The sequence below is a fragment of the Heterocephalus glaber genome, unplaced genomic scaffold (genome assembly GCF_053883595.1).
Source record: "Heterocephalus glaber isolate CG9 unplaced genomic scaffold, H.glaber_assembly_v1.0 deba00001550, whole genome shotgun sequence".
Lineage (NCBI taxonomy): Eukaryota > Metazoa > Chordata > Mammalia > Rodentia > Bathyergidae > Heterocephalus > Heterocephalus glaber.
In genome coordinates, this window is record NW_028258343.1 from 8,030,407 (window position 1) to 8,051,741 (window position 21,335).

The window sequence follows — 21,335 nt, forward strand, 5'->3', positions numbered from 1 at the left end:
TAAAGTTCTTCCTGCACCAGCAAAATGGCTTTACAATACTTTTCAGCAAGCACAGTGTCATTCCCGCGCTGAGCTGGAATTTCAGAAGGGTCGAATGGCAGTGTGCTGGCTTTTCTCTGCATGGGGGGTGCAAGCCGCTCCTTCTAGGCAATGTACCATGCTCCACAGTGAGTGGGTCACATACCACATAAAATAATGAAAACAAAGCGGTGTTTGAGAGGAGAATTTTTATAGAAAGCTATGGATTGGTTTTCCTATTCACTGCTCTTATGAATTGCTAGATAAGTAAGTCATGGTACATTCATAGAAGTCATGAAAGAGAAATTGTCAATGCCAAGCTGCTTTGTGAGGATTTTCATTTGCTTGAAATTTCAGCCTACATCAAATAATCGAAATAGTTCATTTCTCTAGCCCCTGGTTTTCGCATTTACAGCTATCATCAAAATCTTCATCTTTCATACTGTAATATTTAATCAGAAGACTGAGAATAGCCCTCTTTCAGAATTTTACTTTATTTGACTGAAAAGACTCATCCAACTGGGTCACGTCTTTGTAAAGCTGGTCACAGTCTGTAAAAGTCCATGCCCCTGGAAGTTTTCCAGGAAGCAAAAAGAATATATCTTTGACATTTCACAGAGGATGTGTGGTTTTCTAAAAACTTGAAGCACAAATTATTCATTATTGAGATTTAAGTGAATGAAAACTCACCAACAGAAAACCAATGGCTAGTGAATGTGTGAACCTGAAGAAAGCACAGAATCAATCAGCTTGCCGAGAGCAGATGCCATTCTGCCAGGCTGGCTCTCAACAGCACTGGGACCTGCTTCCATCCCTGACCGCGCCTCCATCTGCCCTTTCTTCCATGAACCAGCTCTTCTCCCTTCTGCCTTCCTTTAGTGTGGCATGAGAGAACCATTTCCCGTTTCAGTATTCCTCTTATTTTAGGGTCTGCCCCAGCGCAGCAATTTGAACAGTCTCCAAAGACAACAGATGTCATAATGATGACTTTGAACAATTTTCAATAGATTTTCTATGTTATGTCATCTGCTCAATCCAATTTACTTAAAACTTCACAGGCTTGAGGTGAATACTTCAATTTTGGAACTAGAATTCCTGAAAGCAGTGTTTCAGGATAGAGCTCTTTTACCTCTCCAAGTACATAGAGACGGTGTGACTGTTGAAAACTGAATACTTGAAAGACCATATTTTCTCCGTCATGACCATAAAAATCTCTATTATTTGGTTAATTTGAGGATACATTTTTCTCCAAAATATATTAGCTGGGATAGGGCAGATACTTAACGATATTCATAGAATACATAAATATAACCACATGTGTTTATAAAGCATAGAGCTTATATGAGTTTGAGCACTATCTGAGCTAATTTTTAAAAAATCACTACTCTAATGTGTGATGCTGAAAAATTCAGAATAAATATGTATTAAGTGACCCTTTATTACTATCAGTTGCTCTGATATTATTTCTGTCAGCAGTAATATTCTGAAACTGGAGCAAAGTTACTAAAAAAATTTTCTTTGAAAATTTTTCTCTCTGATAAGAGAATTTTTATTTCTACAATTAATAATTCATAAAAGATGCCCCTTTTACTATGTTCCACTAATTTTACCAGCTAAAAACCATGGTGAGATATGTTCAATTGGGCTTTTATGTTTATCTTGACTCGCTTTTATTCTCCAAAATCCCTTAAATTAAATTTTATAAAAATTTTTATTGTGAAAAGATTTCAAACATGTAAAAAGTAGAATAGTATGATGAGTGTCCTTGAACCCCTCAACTCATAGCCAGTTGTATACCCTTATCCCATTTTTCTCTTTCAACATTATTTAAAAAACATATCTTGACATCTTCCCTTTCAGAAACATTTCAGCACATTTTAATTTTTTGTCTTTACCAAATCTCTTATTTGTTTTGAGCCATTTGGTACATACATTTTTGAAGTGAGTTTTAAAAATTTTTTATTCATTGACTGAAAAATTCCATTTAGGACAATGTTTTCCCATAGCAAAGCACAGCAAATTATTAGGAGGCAAATTGACATTCGGTAAATATGATGGATGCACTTTGATGGCGCAAAACTTGAAATTTTAGTGCTGCCTATCACTCACTGTGAGAAAGAACCAGAACTTCATTTCCTCTGTGTACTTCGCAAATGTGCAAACTGGAGGGCACTGTCTGGGGACCTGTAGGCATGTCACCTGCTCATCTTGCAGCCTAATGTTTTGTATCATTTCTTACAGACAGTACTTCCATGGACAAGTCCTTGACAAAACTGACTCATGCTGATGGAGAACAAACATCAATCATCCCTGTGCATCAGGTTATTGATAAGGTCAAGGGTTATTGCAATGCTCATTCAGATAACTTCTATAAAAATATTATCATGTCCGACACTTTCAGCCACAGCACCAAGTTTTAATGTTTTCAGTCTAAGAAAAAGAAAATCAGTCACAGAAATGTGAAGATCTGCAAGCAGAGAAAACTTGGAGGAGCAGATGTAAATGTGCTGTTACCTAGGTAACTGCATATAGATGAGGAATATATTTTGTTAAGAAGGCTTTCATGAAATCTGGAATTTATCTTTTCAGTATGTTTCTTAGATGGAAGGCTTCCGTCACCACCACAACTTCAGTACTGAGAGCAATGTGTCTCAATAGCCAGAGAGGGTGTGATTTTTAAAATATATAATTGAACCAAGCTAATCAGAACTGAGAAGCAGACATCAAATTAGAGGTCAAAGGAGAAGCAAAACTAAGAACAAACACTCAGTTAGGGTTCATGGGCCTTATAGTTAGACCCGGAAGTGACCGTATGCTGTGTTATCTTTCCCAACTCCAACAAGCATCGTAATATTTGTAACTATTTGGCTGCTCACAAGGTCCACCTCAGTGCTACCTTCTAAGAATATAACAACAGTTATTCTTTTTCAGTGAAATTTCAACCACAGATAACAAAAAGACCATTTGATCCAAAATTTTAAAAGGATTTTTTTCTTATTGTATCAAGTATTTAACCCTCAGGACCATAGCATACTTAAGAAAGCTTTCCCAAAAATATTGACCTAGTTAATATGAAGCTATGTAAATTTCTAATACTTTATTTATTCTGTTCAACATCAATATTTATAACTTAATCCCACACATTTGAATCTGACTTAGTGTTGAGATCCCATTAATGTGGACCCTATCTCTCCAATGGTTGTTCAAGAATGAATCTGTCATACCTCTAGTTTTCCTTCTTTACTGTATATTGAGCCTACAGGCTTATGGAAAGAAGGAGAATTTCCAGTGAATATACTGTGTACACCAGTCTTTCTTTTTTGGGAGACCCAATGTTTGGGACTCTGTGGTCCTATCCTTGCTTTAATGACTCTGTGGCATTTCCAACTACACAAATGTAGTCCTCTTATTTCCCCGATGAGAATCTTGTTCCAAGGAGTATAAAGTGATACATGTGGTATCTCAGTTCATCAAAATAATGTAAAATGTGTTTCTCCACAACTGTTAGTCTGAAAACGAGTTGTATGGTCTTCCAGTTACAGTGTATAAGAGCCTGAAGAGGTCTGGTAGACACAGTGTAGCACTTATAGATCAGGCTACTGTAAACAAGCGATGCATAATATTAGGCAGCTTACCTAACTCTCAGACTATCCTGAGCAGTGTGTACTTGCTTCTGAAGGTGTGGGAAACCACATTTTAATTGTTCATAAATGATGGCGTCCTCTCTAGTTCCTTAGAAATGGGACTCAGTGTTTGTTGTGCCTTTACAGTTGCTCTAGGTTCCCTGGAAAGAGTCAAGTTTACAGAAGCAGCAGCATAAGTGATGAGGAAAGTAAGGATTCTAGCAGATCCAGTCAGCTTGAAGGCAGAGGCCAGACCTGAGCCATGGTGAGCTTGTCGCCTGTGCAGAACACAGGTGGTTCTCAGTCAGATGGAGGAGAGCTCAGTGGCCTTGCCTCTCGCCTGTCGCTGAGCTCCAGTACTGAAAGCAGCCAGGCTGAAAGTATGGTGAGAAGGTGTGGTTGGTGGAGGCCGCTTAGTCTTGCTCCATTTTCCAGCAGGGAGACATGCGCATTGCCCAGCCTTGCTTTCCCAGGGGAATGGATGTTTGGGAGAAAAGGAGAGTAAGTCTTAAGGTCGCTAAGATTCACTACACTAGAGCCACATCCTTTTCTGTAGGCCTATGTTAACAGGCTGCCTGCTGTGCCAAAGGTTGCATATGGGTGAAAATTAATCTTAGTCACTGAATATTCATATACTTCTCCCAACCTTCGATATTCGTGATAGGTTTTAATAAGCTTTCTACTGTGAGATTTCTGCACAAAGTGCATCTTTAGTGAATAGGCATTAAGATATAGCTTCCAAATGGTTTTGCTTTTGATGTCTACTCATATGCATCCAGATCTGGGTAAACATTTTTTTAATTGGTGACCATGTTGGCTCCACTTTAGATTTTCAAAAACCAGGTGAGAAAACGTTCAACAGCTGAATAGAAACATTTGCAAATGGACTTAAAAGACTGGCCCACATTCCACCTTTGGTTCCAAGTATGCAATTCTCACCTTCAGTTAACTCTTCAGAGGAGGTGGGCAGGAATTCACCCTGGGAGCCAAAATTCACCTTATAGCCACCTTCTGGTGTAGTTCAGACTGTTTTTATTTTCCTCCCTCCTTTTTAATTGCATTGTGTTATTAGATAAGCTTTAGTCTAGGATCCTAAGATCATTCCCATTTTTGTTACCATTTCTTACATTGTAAAGAGTATATTCTTTGTTGTTGGCATAGACTCTTTTGTAAATATTTATTTATTTGTGTTTGTGAATGTCATCTTCTTTCATCTTAGCTTTATATTGCCTAGCTTTTTTGTTTTAATTAACTTTCTATTAGAGAGCTGTATATATTTTCTAAAAAATTGTGAAGTAGTTTTCTGTAGCAATACCTTTAAATATGGTGGATGAAAGTGACTGTGAGGGCAAATTAGAATTAGTAGTAAGAAGCTACTACAGCTGATTTGCCATTTTACTAAAATGGAAAATGTTTTTCAAATAAATACTTATATTGTTCATGTTCCAAATTATCCAGGTCCCTTATGAGTGAATGTTTCTATTTCTGACTCTTAAATGGGAAAAGATTATTTGACAACTGGAAAATAACCTGCCACCAATTAAGCTAGTGACATCGCCAAAATATTGGGAATGACTATACGATGAAGGTCCAGATCACTGGGATTAATGCATCTTGAAGTTCTTAGAATTACTTAGGATAATTGATAAAAGCCAGAATCTCTGGCAAACTGAAAGTAATGCAGGTTTCTTGTGTGTGGGGGAGTGTGATCTTCAGCATCCTCCCAAAAGAATGGGGTCAGTAACATTGTGTAGAATTTAGGATTTAGGACATTTTCCTCACATTTATAGTGACTATTTCCATTGTGGGAGGCTTAGAAAGTGACAAATTTTAGCCAACTTCACTTGTATGATCAGAAGAGAGCCTCCCTCTCTACTTCCTTTTACTTTGGTTACTTAGGATAACTGCTTTCTGGAAAGAGCCAGGCCCCAATCTGGCTGACTGCCCTAACCCAACAAAGGATATGCCCAGTGCTAAGCTGTGAGGCTCTCTGGCTGTGAGGTCACTGTGAAATTGGGTCTTCTGAGCCAAAGTTCACAACTCTGGGCCGACCCATGGTAAGAAAACAGACAAGCAGCTGCTGGAGGCTCATGTACAGTTCCTTATGAGCAGGTTATTTCAGAGAGCTTGGGGACAGCAGCGGGGAGTAGGTGAGGAACACTTATTTGCTTTGCAGGTTGACCCATGTTTCTAGGCTTTGAACTCTGAAGGAATTAGACTTTATAAGTAGTGTTTTGGAAGTGCATCTGTATTTTCAGGTGAATAACGTTCCATGTCTTGCATATATAAAAAAAAGCATTATTATTTCTCACCCTGCTCCTGTCACACTACCAATGTCCCTTCATTTCTTCTTTTCTTTTTCTCTCTCCTTTTTTCCTTGCCTCCCACTCTCATTTCAGGGAAGAATAATTAATGCCACAGTTTTCTTTTTCTGCTTCCTAGAGAAATGTGAAATTTTCAGATGTTTGTATTTATAGTCTGCAGATGGTCCAAAAACTGGGGGAAAATGACATAGTTTGTTACCACAGGCAGTTCCAACCTAAACTGAGTAATTTGAACCTGATAGAAAAAGAAAGCCATAGAATCTATCAACAGGCTTGAGTGCTAGATGCTTGTTTGCTGTCTTGTGTACCTTTTGCCATATTCTGTGAGAAGATATTGGTGTTTGTCTTCCCTTGGGACAATGGTATATGGCCTGTCTGTGGCCACAGAGAGATCAAGAAGAGGATTCAAAGATGAGCCATCTGACTCAGCTGTGTCCTTCAAAGGACCTGCGGCCTCTGGAGGAAAGTGGGCCAGGGCTGGGCAAATGCTGAGTGATTCAGACAGAACTTCTGGAATTTCAGACAAAAGCCCTGGAGTAGTTCAACATGAGCAATGAGTTGGTCTTTGGAGCTGTGCTGGATTCTGACTGGCACCTCCTGGGGTAAAAGAGAGCTGTTTCAGACCCTTAGGCTGAAAAGACCAGGAGAGTGACCAGGAAACACCTGAGGCTGTCTTGCTGGCAGGGTATAGAAGTGGGACTGTGGAGCAGTGGTGAGGCTAAGACCAGGCCTTCATGGAGGGATGTAGCTGACTGGAGAGAGAGAACTTTGTCAGCAGCATGGAGAGCCATAGAGGCTTCTGGGTGAAGAAGGAGCCCAGTCCTAGCTGGGCTTCAGGAAGGTGACTGGATGGATGAGAAAGAAGAGAGCTTGACTCAAAGAGAGCAGTGAGGAGCCCTTTCCAGCAGTCCACAGGACAAGGCAAACTGAGGACTAGTGTCCAAGGATCACAGGTCTTGGGGAGGTGGTGACACTAAGGACTTTAAAGTAGCAGTTTGGTAGGGAGTGGCTCATCAAAGTCCGAGCAGCAGTGGATGCCCCAGTGGTTTTCGGATGCTGTGGGATTAGAAAGAGCTAGGAAAGAATGTCAGCCTTTCATGAACAGCTCTACTTATATCAAGAAATGTGAAAAGGGAGAAAAGAGAATGAGAGGTGGTGGGTTAAGGAGTCCACATGCACAGAGAGGTTACAGAGCAAGTTTTTTTTTGTCTGCTCCTTTTGTGGATGGAATAGAACATCCGAAAACAAAATGGAAGGCACAGGAAAAGAGTCAGTGGTTTCCGTAGCAGAGTCCTGAAGAGAAGGGTGGGCCAAGCACAGGGAGCGAGTTGCCCTTGCAGTGTGACAAGAGCCTCCCCTTGTTCTGAGGTAAAAAACGGGCTATGAGATGAGACGGAGGTACTGGGAAGCAGACACTGGGAACGGCTTACTGAGTTTCCTCAGTTTTGCAAGTAAAATAAGGTGTGTTTCACCTGCCAGGTTATAAGGGATGGGGGATATCAGGGTGAGACCTTAGAACAGAGGGTTTCAAACATTGCAGGGAATGCAAATCCTTGTTAAATTAGAATAAGTCAACTAATAATGTTTGCCCTTCGAGTAGCTTTTACAAGTACAGTTCCCAAATCATCCCATCAGAATAGTTTAAAATTTGCTATGTTTTTGAAAAACTGGTTTATTTCAAGTCTCTAACTCAACATTTAGTGTTCTAAACTCAAACCTGTTAATCAGAGATGCATTTTAAACATTTATAAATAAATGGACGGTGAATAAGTTCAGAAATATTTCAGAATGTTTTTCATCTTTTAAATTACACAATCTATTTGGCTTGGCTTCTTTTCAGTCCAGTTTAATTAAAATAATTTTTGTAACTTTGGGTCTCAATTTGAATAAAGTATTTGACATTTTCATAGCCACATTTTTTGGTACATTTTAATATTGATTTTTGTAGTATCTGGTTCACACTGTGTGAGAAAATAAAAAGTAAAAGAAGTTTAGACTCTTTTGGAGCAAAAGAAAGATCTCTAGAATGTTGGAATATTTCCTGCTTCATGTCCTAAGGGTCCATCTACCAGCATAGTAAGTATCGCCAACCCTGCATTAATTCTGGGGAATTACAAAATGAAACACAGCCTTCTGACTGGGAGTTCACAGGTCAGCATAGCTGCTAGATAGGACACATTTGAAGTATTAAACTCAAAGGACAACTAGTTTATTGGTAAACATCTGAAATGTGATGAATGCTGCACATTTAGAGCTGACACATTTTCTCCCATAACACTTAACAGAAATAGTTAAGGGCCAGCGATATCTTCAGCAGTTAAATTTATACTTTATATTATGTTGCTTTTAATTTCTTGTGTGTGTGACTTCTACTGAATGCTGCTGTTATATTAAACTGATGCACTGGGTTATGTATATAATCATTATTTTCATAAGCACCACATACTGCTTAGCCATATAAGAGGTGCTTGGTTAACATTTGTTGAATTAAAATCTGTAGTTTACCTCACCCACTTGCATTTTATGTTTTAGAAAAATAAATATCAAAGCACCTTGGATTTGCAAGGACATGGACTAGAAATACAAAGTGAGGGGAAAAAACATATTAGCATTATGCTGTCCAAAACCCTTTGTCCCAGTTGTTAAATGTCACCCTTTATAGGATACCGGCAAGTGGGATAAGAACAAAATGGTATCAGTTTGATATTACTGTAGTTCTCTTTCAGTAGTATCTTATGAGGAAGTAGGTTCAGCTCAAGTCTGAGATGAATAAGTAGGAAAACCATGCTTCTGAGAGGTTGTCTCGGGAACTGTTTGATGATCTCACTGGCTTCAACAGTAGTGGATTTAATACACAGGGGTCTTCTTGGAGTGCAACTATCAAGTGTGCAGCCAGACTTCAGGGATCTGGGACCAACGGATGATGGCTGTCGTCATTAAGTGGCCAATTTTCTTTGTTTTATATATTTTTTAAAGACTATTTTAGAGCACTTTTTGTTTCACAGGAAAAATTGAGAGCTTTGAAGGCACCACATTTTCCCATTTCTCCCCTTCTGCATACATGTATAGCCACCCCCATTATCAACATTCTCTACAGAGTGTACATTTGTTACCACAGTGACATTTCATTATGGCCTAAAGTCCACAGTTTACCTTACGGTTCACTCCTGGTCTCATACGTTCTTGGTCTTGTAAAGACTTGCATTGACTATGATGGTATCACACAGAGTATTTCCACAGCCCTGAAAGTGCTCTGTGCTCTGCAACCCCTGGAAACCACTCATCTTTATACTATGTCCAAGATTGACCCTTCCTGGAAAGTCATATAACTGGAATCATACAGAATGTAGCGTATTCGAATTGGCTTCTTTCATTTAATAATATGCCTTTACATGTTCTCTATTCCTTGATAGCTCTTATCATTTAAATGTGTTCCCCGGAGTTCATGTATTGGAAACCCTGTGGTGTTGGGAGATGGTACCTAAAAACAGGTGATTAGATCAGGGGGCTCTGACGTCTTGAATGGGTTAATGGGTTCGTTGTTGAGAGAGTGGGCTTATCGTAAAAGCAAGTTCAGCACCTTCTGCTCTCCTGCCCTTCTGAGTTCCACCATGGGATAACTCAGGGTCAGGGGCCTCACCATCAGTACCTTGATAGAGGACTTCCCAGTCTCCAACATTGTGAGACATAAATTTCTTTTCTTTCTAAATTAGGTAGTTTCTGGTATCAACACAAAACACAGTAAGACAATGCCTTGTTCCATTTTAGTGCTGAATAGTCCACTGTTTAGTGATTCTGTCACCTACTGAAGAACATGTTGGTTGTTTCCAAATTTTGGCACATTTGATTAAAGTTGCTATCACATTTCATGTCCATGTTCTTGTGGCTTTCAAATCGTTTGGCTACATGAAAATTATGTCTCACACAATAGGAGTATGTTCATTTTTTTAAGAACTTGCCACATTACCTTCCAAAGTGGTGACCTATGGTTTTCATCTTTGCTCATTTCTCCATATTTACAACAGACTGGCTTCCTCTCTAGGGCCCATATTGTCTGTTTTGTCATAACTACATTTTAAACAAGGCTTCCAGTTACTGTTGTTTCAGTAATTCTTAGTTTAAATTTGAGGAACATTCCCTGATTAACTTGGCTTGAATTGAGTGTCTGTATATAACTGACTCAAGATTACTTAGCATGAATATGGCTGTGAAGTCTCACCTAGAAGCTGTAGAGGAGGGAAGGGCAAAGTTATTCAATCAGCATTCTCTGAGGGTGTTCAATTACAGCAATGGATTATAGTGGGAGGTGATGTATTTAAAGAATATTATCTCATTATGACAGTTTGGACTATCCAAGAAGTGGTAACTAAGAAAGATTTAGAAATTCCTGTTGTTCATTGGGAATAACGCCTGTGAAGGATAAAGGGAAAAAGGAACAAGGCTATGCAAGGAAAGCCTACAAGTCTTGCGCTTATGAAGGTAGAGTAGGAAGGAGGAAGACGAAACTGCAATACATCTCTGAGCGCCATGGCCAGCCCAGCCAGGCCTGTAGTACAGAGCCCTCGGTCAGGAGTCCTGTGCTGGATGGAAGAGTCCTGGCCCTGTTAGCCACATGGTGCTCAGTTACTGACTGGAAGCTGCTTGAGAGGAGAACAACCTCTGCTCTCAGCTGGCAGGAGATCCCAAAAGGTCTGCACCCTGGAAGCCTTGGGCTGACTCCAGTCCCTACAGCAAGTTCTCCCTTCCAGACCAAGTGGTGCACCCAGTGGCCAGCCCACCCTGCTCACAGAAATCCAGCATGGCAGGAGAGTCGGACTGCAGGCTGTGTAACCAGAACCAGTACCAAGACTAACCTGCTGATGGCTTTGAGCACCCTGGTCGATTGCTGCTAGGCATGGTCCAAGTGCTTCTGGGTAGAGGCATGGTGCACAGAATACTCGTGAGTACTGTCTTCAGCCACACATTTACAGAGAGGAGGATTTTTTAAAATAAGCAAAAGTTAGAGATGGTCTGTGATATGGGACTTTAATATGACACTTATCTGCCATGGGCCTGTTTATCTGAAAAACAAAGGAGGCCAATTAGAAACTAAAAAGATCTATTGCACTAACATTGTATTAATACTAACATTTAAATATAAAAAATCCTAGCACTTTCAATTCAAACACAACCTTCAGACACCTAAAAGCTAAATATCAAGACATTTGATCTTGTTTTGGTCTCCATTTTTCAAAGGAATACATGTATTCTTTTATCTTTTTATTTCTGAAATAAGTGCCTTTTCCACACACATAATTTAGTGTTTTCAGACTCCTGATTATGTCTTCTAAGAATGGAATTAATAAGAAGATTCGTTTTCAAATACACAAGAGAAGATGGCCCAGCACTCGGACAGTATCCACTGTGAAAGGGAAAGCGAAACCTCCAGTCTTCTCTTTGCAACTGGGTGAAATTAATGATCCCCACACGTGGGTACAAAAATCCCATTTCTTCTCCCCATCTGGGAGTCTCAGCACTGCACATATTATATCTACAGGGGAGAAGACGAGAAACACAACCAACAGAAAATACAAAGCAGCAGGCCAACCAGATTTGCCAGTTGCCAGGAAGAGTCTCCAGATGTGCAATAGGAGATTTCCGGCTGGGCCAGAGAGAAAGGCAAAGGCTCCAATCAGCAAGACCTCATGCACCTGTCCCAGCAAAGCGGCTGTCTTTACTTTCTCCCCCAGACACCTAGACGGGTTTGCCTTTAATTAGAGGACACTGTGTGTGTGTGTGTAAGTTTGTATGTGTATGTGTGTGTTGTGGGGGTGACGGGGTGTTCTTGGCAGGGAATTCATTGCCAGAGATCCAAGAAGAACCTGAAGAGTCATATTTCATGAGATTGGCTTTCAAGGCCCTCAACATCTTCTGGAAATTTGTATCCAACGTGAGTTAATAGCCATGACTACGGAAAATCGGCAATGGCAATGACAGTTTATGGAGCAGAATGGGAGTGATGCTGGAACAACTTGGAAATCATACAGCTTATGAACTTAGTATTTTTTAAAAATAAAAAGACAATATGTATCATGGAAAGAAACTGTCATTACATTGATTAGCCCATTTGTAGTTAACATTTTAACCTGAAAGCCGTGGTCATTTTTATCAAATTTTTTATATGTGTGTGCATATATGTATACAGAGATTGTTTATAAAAATAAATACTTAAAACTGTAAGAAGGACATTTTCTTCTCAAGAATAATCCCAAGTAACTACTACAACATAAAATGTTAGAAAATATTTTACTAGACCTTTGCCGCAGTTACAGAAAAGAAACAGTTCAAAGTTATACAACGTTGGATTTTTTTCCCTTATCCCCAAAACTCTGCAAGAGGTTACTAACATAGTTGTGGCTTTCATTCTTTCAAATAATTCCTAGTTCACTTGAAAGATTTTTCTTTCAACAGATCTTTTTTCTAACGTGTGTGCTGCTATTTTATACAGCCAGTGTTTACTCAGTAAAAGCCCTTGTCATTTCAAACGGCTTCTCTCACCTTCAGTCTTGTTTTCCCCACATCTCCTTGGATGTGTATTTGGGATTTAAGTGCCATGATGAGCCAGGGCTAACAATTAGGAGACAGGTGTTTCACTGCCCCTTGTACCTCACTGATCTGGTGTGAGATTGACCCCCAGCACCACTGAGCACTTCCTGAGAGAATCGTGACATTCAAACTTTGCTTTCTTCTTAGTCACCACAAAATAGGACAAATCTCTGTATCCAATCCCTGCCTCCCTCGAAATTCTTCTTAGCACAACCTCTGTAAGCCCAGGCTGGGTGTGGGCAGGGATCCAGAATTTAATGTTTTTTAAATTACCGTATTACAGAATTATTCATAAAATTCATGAAAATGAGCTATGAGGTTTCAGGAAACATTTGTTATGTTAAAAAAAAATTACTCCGTATTGTCCAAACAAATGAAAGTTATCTCAAGGGGATGGGAGGCAGACTGAGTCCTGTCTTGCTTCCATCAGAAAGAAGAAAACAATTACAATCTAACAGAGATCACCACCTTCTATCTTGAACCCTGAACTTCAAATCTAGAGACAATCAGGCATCTTCTGGAAAGTACTTGTCCACTAGGTCAGTGAGCTGGTTTTAATTTCATGTGAGGACAGGAAGGCTCATTTATTCCTGCGCTGAGTGTGTGAGTGTCTCTGTGTGTGTGTGTGTGTGTGTGTGTGTGTGTGTGTGTGTAGAAAGATTTACTTCTAAAATTGGCTCACGTGATCAGAGAGGCTTGTCGAGTTCAGAATTTGTAGGATGGGCCCCCAGGCAGGAGATGTGAGAAGAATTGCAGACATGTCTACAGGCAGCATGCAAGAATTCTGTTTTGCTCAAAGGTCAGTCTTTGCTCTGTCTGTACCTTCAACTGGTTGGCTCAGGAAAGGTCATCTGCTTTATGTAGGGTCCAGAGATTTAAATGTTAACCTCATCAAAAAAACACCTTCACAGAAATGTTCAGAATGATGTTTGATCAAATATATGGGCACATGGCTCAGGCAAGTCAACAAAAAATTAGGCATCACAATGATATATTGTATTAATAGAAATTATGGTACAACACACCCTTCCCAGGATGGAGTGATATTTACCTCTTTGTATGCCTCTTCCTAGTCTCAGCTCCACATAGGTTTGGGCACCTTGGAAAGAAAACCTCTTTAGTTCTTTCTTGGGTCCAAAATGGGCAATGCTACCCCCATCTTTGGAAACCATCTCTACAAAAGCCAGCATGATGGGAATAAAGGGAGATTATATGGCCCTCTCATCAACTGCCAACTTCCCTTGAGTTCTGTTTCTCTTTTATAATCCCTCTCCAAACATCCAAGAAAATCATATCAAAATACCATTAATATCAAATAAAAATATTTAAAATATTGATGATTCTTTCCATCCCCGATCTCAGTTCCCTTAAATAAGAAGACAATAGTGTGATGTTGTAGAAACAGCAAAGGATTTACTGTTAAGAAATATGCTCTGGAATGTCAACTGTCAAGGGAAATACCTTAATCTTTCCAAGCCTCAGTTTTTTCATCTGTAAAATGGAAATGGTGATGACAATATTGGTAGCTAACTTATTGTAATGACCCATTCAAATAAAATATGTGAAAGTATTGTATAAATGATAAAGCATGATAGTATTGATTCTTATAACCATATTCTATTAAGCTACAGTCATAGCTACTGTATATAATTTTAGCACCTACTCAAAGTCTCAGATCTCTTACCATGACAGTGGAAATTGAGACTAGTAAAGAAAGGGTCTTTCATGCCTACATGAGATTAGTACCTTACACAAGAATTTGAACATAAAGTTTGTACAGGGAACTTCAACCTAGTGAGTCCATGGCCATAACAAACACATTGTTGGCTTCCTGGAATATGCTGAATTTCATATTGGAGAGTCCATCAAGTTTAGGCAACACATCACTCACATAGCCTTTCCTCTCTGTAACACAGAGTGCTACAACACTCTCACACAATTATTTCATCTAGATGAAACAAAAAGCAGAAATGTCTACCTTCATTAGGCTGCATAGCTCTTCATAAAAACAGCTATCTCTGAAGCCAGTGATGATCTCGTGTATTCAGTCCCCAGGCTCTGAAACACTGAGGTAGACATAAATTCTTAGCGGTATCCTGCATGTGTTGCCAAAGTAGTAGAGGAGAAAATCCTAAGTGCACAATCTCTCCAAAGTTTATGGGACTTTCTATACAGAATACTTGTTTCTAGCTAGACTTAAGTTCCTATCTTTCTGAGGATTTCCTTTTTATCAATTACTGGTCTATAAAAATGTTTCAGATTTATGACTGTGAGCAACAATTTTATACTTCAGCAAGATTTGTTATTCTACCCTGAATCATATAGGTCACTAGAATAATCAAAATAATGGCAAAAACTTGCTATCCTGCACACATGTTTTATTACTTTGTAAAATCACCAATATTTTTGTCAGTTCCTGTCCACAAGCATGGACAGCATGGCAAGGAATAAGAATTTGCACCTCTTAATGTTACTGTTTTAACAACTTAGATGAAGAGCTATTTTACAGCCCTTTTTTTCTTTGTATTTTTACTTATCAATTTGTGACATGTGAGGCCGAATCATCTACAATTCATTCAAAGAACTTTTACTGAGTATGTGCTTCATCCTACACGTGCACATATATAGTACTATGTGCTTCAAACCATCCCACACATAGCAACTTGATTAAGCTTCCTGAGGCTAAGCACTGATGGTTGCAGACATAGACACACACACACACACACACACACACACGCACACACCCCATATCACCATTATCTCTATCACTACTGTTGTTTACAATCCAGTCTAAAGTTCTTTGCCTAGAATTCAAGGCTCTCTGAAGTACACTGATAAAATGGTTCAATTGAGGCTTTTCCCGTATATGTCCTTCTCCATTTTCTCTGCCTTGCAAAGTTTTCTGTCGTGCTCTTGCTGTTATGATGAGTCCTCATCTCAAAAGCCTCCTGTTTGATAAAGTTTCTCCTGTCACCAAACCAGCATTATTTCTCCATCCATAAAACATCCAGAGCCTTTTTTGGTCCTTTTCATTTATGCCTGAAGAGTAGTCATTTGTGAGCTTTTCTAGTGGACTCTGCTAAGACTGTTACCTTCTATGAGGTAGAAACTGTCTTAATCCCTCATTCATTCAATGTGCATTTTAGGAGCTTGTCATATTTCCCAAAGGACAAGAACAAGGGACTGGAAGTAGTTGTGGTTTCGGTTGTTGTTGTTGTTTTTCAGTACTGGGAATTGAACTCAGGACCTTGTGCTTGCCGGGCAGGGGGCATGCCACTGAGCTAAATCCTTGGCTTGGAAATACTTTTTAAATTCTTCAGTGTCCTTGTAGTTTCAAGGATTTTACAATTCTATTTAGTAAAAAGCATCTATAAGCTTAATATATATGAGCAGATTTATTGTTTTCTGGTAATGATAAAATAAATAATGTAAATCAACATCAGGCTAAGGGATACTTAAGTGTAAGTAATAGGATTCTATGATACAAACCCATGGCATAAACACAACAGTGGGAAAAGAAAAGAGAAAGATTAATTTTAGATCAAGGAATGAGCAGAAAGGGCTCAAGTAGGCCTTTTTTTCTTAAATCAGTCCATAAATGTGACCCTCAGGGACTGTCAAGCCAGGGAAAGATCACCAGCAAGGTTGTGAAGAAATTAAACTGAGTTTGTTTGGGCCCTTCAGTGAACTTGGTATGGCTGATTGGCAGGGTGTAAGAAAAGAACATTAAACTAAGGAGTTAAATATCATTCTTAAGCCCTTAAGTATCATCACTGTTCGTTATCTCTATATACGAACCAGCAAAGAACAGAATGCCCTGCATATAGGTGGTATTCAAATGTATGAAATCATTAATTTTTATTAGGTTAGTCAAGTTATGATGGTAGGAAGTTTGGTTCCAGCTCTTTTTTGAAATCTAAAACAATTCTCTCTGTTCTTTCTTAACCCAGTCTACAACCAGTGTGGTCTGTGGAAGAGTCATTAGTGGATTCCAAGCACTGAAACATCTTTATATTCAGATTCCAGAGATTCCCTGGAAGAGCAGCATTCTCTCTCGCTCACTTTGCATCTCCTTCCCCAGAAACATTTGTTCCCCCCGCCCCCCCAGAAGGGGCTGATAGAGTCAGGACTCTTGGAACATTAAAATTCGCTAGTTTTCTGGGAACCAAAGCATATGCTGCACAGTCTAGGGGAAAGTGTTCTTGTGTATTTAATGTTTTTATCTCCTATACTTTGAAATAGCTTATTCAGTTAGGAGATTTTTTTTTCTTCTCGATATTTTATAATACCTTGTACAGATTTTATTGTGCAATATTTTTGAAATAATCACATTCCATCCATATGCCCAAATTCTCCTTTCTGTCTCTTTCATATATAGTTTTACCTTGTTGACATCTTATGGAGATGGGTAAACTTTCTTCCCTTTTTAAATAATTAAGCACAGTTGTTCCACATAGATAAAGATATGTTACTGTTTCTTTCTATACTCTGATCCTCTGTTTATCTTCACAGTTCTTTTGAAAGTATCCCATTAGATTGTTTCTTATTTTAGTTTATTACAGTTTTTCTCTTATGGTAAAATAAAAACAAGGTTAAATATATTCAGAATTGCTTATTCTTCTGATTTTAAAAATGTCAGCAAGCTCTTACCACGCTTAGTCGCTAATCTTTAAAACCAACAACATAGATTTTCAAGAATTATAGCATGATATCATGGGGTAAAAGTAAAATCAATAAGCTACAATGTCTGATGAGATAAGGATTCATTAAAATCATGGAATTTAAAAATAATGAAGTTTTCATATCTACCCTATTTGTGCCAGATTGTGATGTCTCTTGAATCTTTTTAATGAGAGAGAAGTACAAACATGAGAAGGAAAAAATTGGCTCAGATTCTGTGGATTTTTTGTTTTGTTTTGTTTTTTGTTTTCCTGCGGTTATTTTAATTCCTATCGAGTGCCCAAAAGAAATTAAGCTGGGATGCTCTTGCACTGTTCTCAGTCTACCTCCCAAAGACGGGGAACAGCCAGTGCCCAGTTACAGGCTTCCCCTGACCTGGCTTACCTGTGCCTGTTGGAGGCCAGCGGCAGGACAGGTGCATCTACTGCTGCACTGGAATACAGTGCCACGCTGAGAGTCCTGCCTCTCCTTCCCACCCCGCCCACCTGCTCCTTTCTCCTGGCTCTACAAAGGCCAATGAAATATGCCCAGGTTTTTGGTTCATAATTCCATAATTCCTCGCTGGATAATAGTGCTTATCAAGGCATTTTTCCGGTCCTTAAAAGAAGAAATAGATTAGGGACCTGCAGAGTAAGTCACCCCTTAGACCTTTTCCAAAACAAGGAGAAAACTGCAGGTAAAAGGACTTGCATCGTTCACTGAGGAAACAGGCAACTTTTCTGTGAAAAAAAATAAAAGCATCTACTGATCATTGGCAGAATGTACATGGGAAATGGTCATGAAATTTACCAATATTCATTTTGCCTAGAAAAAGGATAAATAAAAAGGTGAAACTGGCAATATGAGATTCAGGCTCCATAAGGAATTTTTCAAATGCCATCATAACCTTTACTTTTTTGTTTCTGTATTTCTGCCCCCACCCCGCCCCGCCACCTTTAGCTATAATACCAGCATGACTTTTTCCATGACGTGCACACCTGATCATGTCACAGCGGTGGTGATCACGGGATTCTGCCTGCATTTGAGCCTTGTTCCTTCTTTTACTTTCTACTGCACCCTTTTCTTTCTCCACATTGACAACCACACAGTGCCTCAAACTATTGTTTTCATTTACCTGCAGACACTCACTGGCTTGTTGTTCTGTAGATCCCAGAAGATTTGGTATTCTTCTCCTAGGATAATTTCCTGATCTGTAGTCCAAAAGAAGGTAGAAGCAAATCCTGCTCAGAACCACAGCAGAAGCCACGCTGTACTTGGGTCAGCGTTGTGACTGATTTTGTGACCTTACATTCCCCTTTGATGATGTGTCTCTGGAGGGGCTCAGGAACTGTGTCTCGGCATCAGTGCCTGACAAGAACCGGACAAGAAAAAATGTTTTTTATTACATTTTACATAAATAGCCTTTAAAGAGTGGAAGAGACAAAAGAAAATGCATGACATCTAATAATATCTATTGCCATTTTGATGACATCTGTCTACTTCTACATATGAGAAAGATTTTTTACTTAAGATTTGAATCATAAGAGAAGCTTCAGGAAATGCCTGGTAGTATTGAAAAGGTTAAGTGTTGGGGCAGGATGGTTCTGACCCACACAGGGCGATATTCAGAAGGATTCGTTCACACATCTGGAGAGACGCTGCAAATCCCAACCCAGCCACATCCAAAGTGGCAGAAACAAGCAACTGAGTCCTGAACAGAGAAATTACATCTACCATTGAATATATTAGGAAAACATTGTTAAAGTAATTGAAAACTATAGATTATGGGGAATGAACATATAGTTAAGTTTCTTTTTACAAAAATGATAAAATGAACAAACCATATTTAAAGTGCAGAGTCCATTTCCTCTAAAATGTCACAAGTAATGATGAGAGGAAACAGCCTTCCTTATTTCTGTAATAGACACATTTCTATTTGACTTAGATTAAAATAATTGCCACGAGCAAGTTAAATTAAAATCTCACGAAGTATTGGCATTTGGCTGTGTTTGGACAGTTCTACCCCACCTGGAATTATTCATGACAGTTTCCATTCATTATGCAGAAAATTAAAGTAGACATGTTTTTAAAAGCATAGTAATAATATTCCTTTGCCTGAAAGCAATCAGTCCTTTCCTAACCCATATTTGCTAAAATATCTTACAAAAGTAATATTATCATGATAAAAAACTGAATGCTACAATAAAATGTTACAAAAGAATGGTATAAAGTATACAATATGGTGACAAGGACTCACTTTATATGTTGTTGGGGACTCATCTGATCAGTAATGAATATTTCCCATGGAAAGGTACATTGTGAGGTTTTGGTCTTCTTTGGTTGCATTTCAAACTACTTGGTTCTAAAGCCATTAACTTACAGAAACTCTTGAAAATAGTGGTGTAACCAAAGAAAGCAGTGTTGTCCCAGAACCCTGGCCTATGCTGGCATAACACTCTAGAACACTATTTAAAAATCGTGTTCCTAGTATGTGCTATAAAGCGATCTGGTAGTTCCCCAAGTCTATTTCCAAAGTTCCCATAGGATAATTTTTAGGGGAAGGAGCTTACATAATTTACTAGATTCTCAAAGGATTAGGTGACCTCTCCACATTAAAAAAAAGAACGGACTCCTGGCCCTAATATCTTTAGCCTTGAGTACTGCACATTACAGCCCAGTGCCTTGTAGTACAAACACTATCCTGGAAAATCCAGAGAGAATTTGAAGACAACAGGATTTATTTTCCAAAGAAACTACTGAGTCTCAGGAGATGTTTTTCCTCGGTTTTGTATCTCAGTGACATGTGGTTTGTTTTATGCTTCTGGGATGTATGCAATTGGGTAATACTGTTTCAATCCAGCTGCTCCAAATGACGTTAGGGTTTTCTGTTTGAAGGGAGATTCTGCAGATCCTGTCAGCCATAATTTGTGCTGGGTGATCTCAAAGCAGACTTCTTGTCTTAATCTATTCTATAATAAAATACTAAGAACTGGTGGCTTATAAAGAACAGAAATTTATACCTCGTAGTTCTGAGGGTTGGAGGCAGGTTGGGTGTCTGCTTCATGATCGGCACCTGCTTGCTGTGCCCTCACATGATGGAAGAGGCCAGTGGGCTCCCTTGAGTCCGGATTTTAGAGGCTCTAGGCCCACTGTCGAAGGCTGCTCCCTCAGGACCTGATCACTTCGCAACGCCGTCACCTTGGAAGCGAGGATTTCAACACATGACCTTGGGGTAAGACGCAAACATTCAGACTGCAGAACACATATTCTGAAGGAATCTTTCTGGAACCCAGCCTTAACAGGAAAAACATCCAGTTAATGACTTCTGAGTCTCAATAATATGATCAAAAACCTGCTAAAAAGTCTCATAAACTACAGCCACCGGGGGAAACCTCCTATAATATGTAGCTAATATTCTTCAGTGCCTTGCTTCCATTTTGCATTCATATGCTTGTGCTCCTTATATCACTTTTCTTTTTTAATCAACTCTATCGTTCTTTTCCCCTGAATCAGCTTTTCTTTGTCCCCATCTTAGATGTACACAGTTCACTGAGACTGGACAAAAGGGTAAGCCCATCACAATCAAGAAACAGAACTTTGTCATCATCCTAGAATGCCACTCATACCCTTTGCCTATCAGTCCCTCTCATCACCTGCAGGAAAGCATGTTCTGCAGATGAGTTTTGTCTATTCTGAACCTTATAATACAAATGGGACTATACAGTACTTACTACCATTTGTTACATATGTACTTATATTGTGTTTTTTAAACTCATCTGTGTTGTTGCTTATAAAAGTAGCTTCTTGCGTGTCACATGTATGCATACATATGCGTATCAGATTCTGTATCTCTCTCTGACCAGCGGTGCTCAAGCCACGGTGTTCCCTCCACAGCCTCTGGCACTGATAGGGGAGAATCCACTTCCTGGTCTCTTCCTGCTTCCAGCTGCAGCCCTTGGTTCATAAACCCATCCTTCCTCTTGAAAGCTAACGATGCACCCTCTTAAGAGCTCTGTCTTCGCTGGTCATGGCCCCTTCTTCTCTTTCTGTGAATTATCACCCTCTGCCTCCCTCTTCTAAAGACATTTGTCATCCTGTTTAGGACTCACAAAGAAAATCCAAAGTG

The 21,335-nt window shown here is 39.3% G+C and overlaps 1 protein-coding gene and 1 long non-coding RNA gene across 24 annotated transcripts in view; one reads left to right on the forward strand and one right to left on the reverse strand.

Annotated features, from left to right (window-relative positions):
• The window catches only part of Adgrg6 (adhesion G protein-coupled receptor G6), a 130,443-nt gene extending 125,349 nt beyond the window's left edge, over nt 1–5,094 (forward strand). For 22 of the 23 annotated variants that reach the window (XM_087190046.1, XM_021259327.2, XM_013072708.3 and 19 more), the window contains one exon: nt 2,260–5,094. In XM_087190046.1, the coding sequence (XP_087046172.1) occupies nt 2,260–2,438 (179 nt within the window). In that variant the 3' untranslated portion in view covers nt 2,439–5,094. The remainder of the gene's footprint in view (nt 1–2,259) is intronic. The other variant, XM_087190041.1, reaches the window with a different exon arrangement.
• Nucleotides 5,095–6,634: 1,540 nt separating this feature from the next.
• Nucleotides 6,635–20,461, reverse strand: LOC110349484 (uncharacterized). The gene is made up of 5 exons (XR_015442492.1): nt 20,230–20,461; nt 18,345–18,577; nt 14,529–14,616; nt 13,602–13,649; nt 6,635–11,025 (listed from the first exon to the last, which is right to left on the reverse strand). It is a non-coding gene; the product is annotated as an uncharacterized LOC110349484 (long non-coding RNA).
• Between the last annotated feature and the right edge of the window lie 874 nt (nt 20,462–21,335).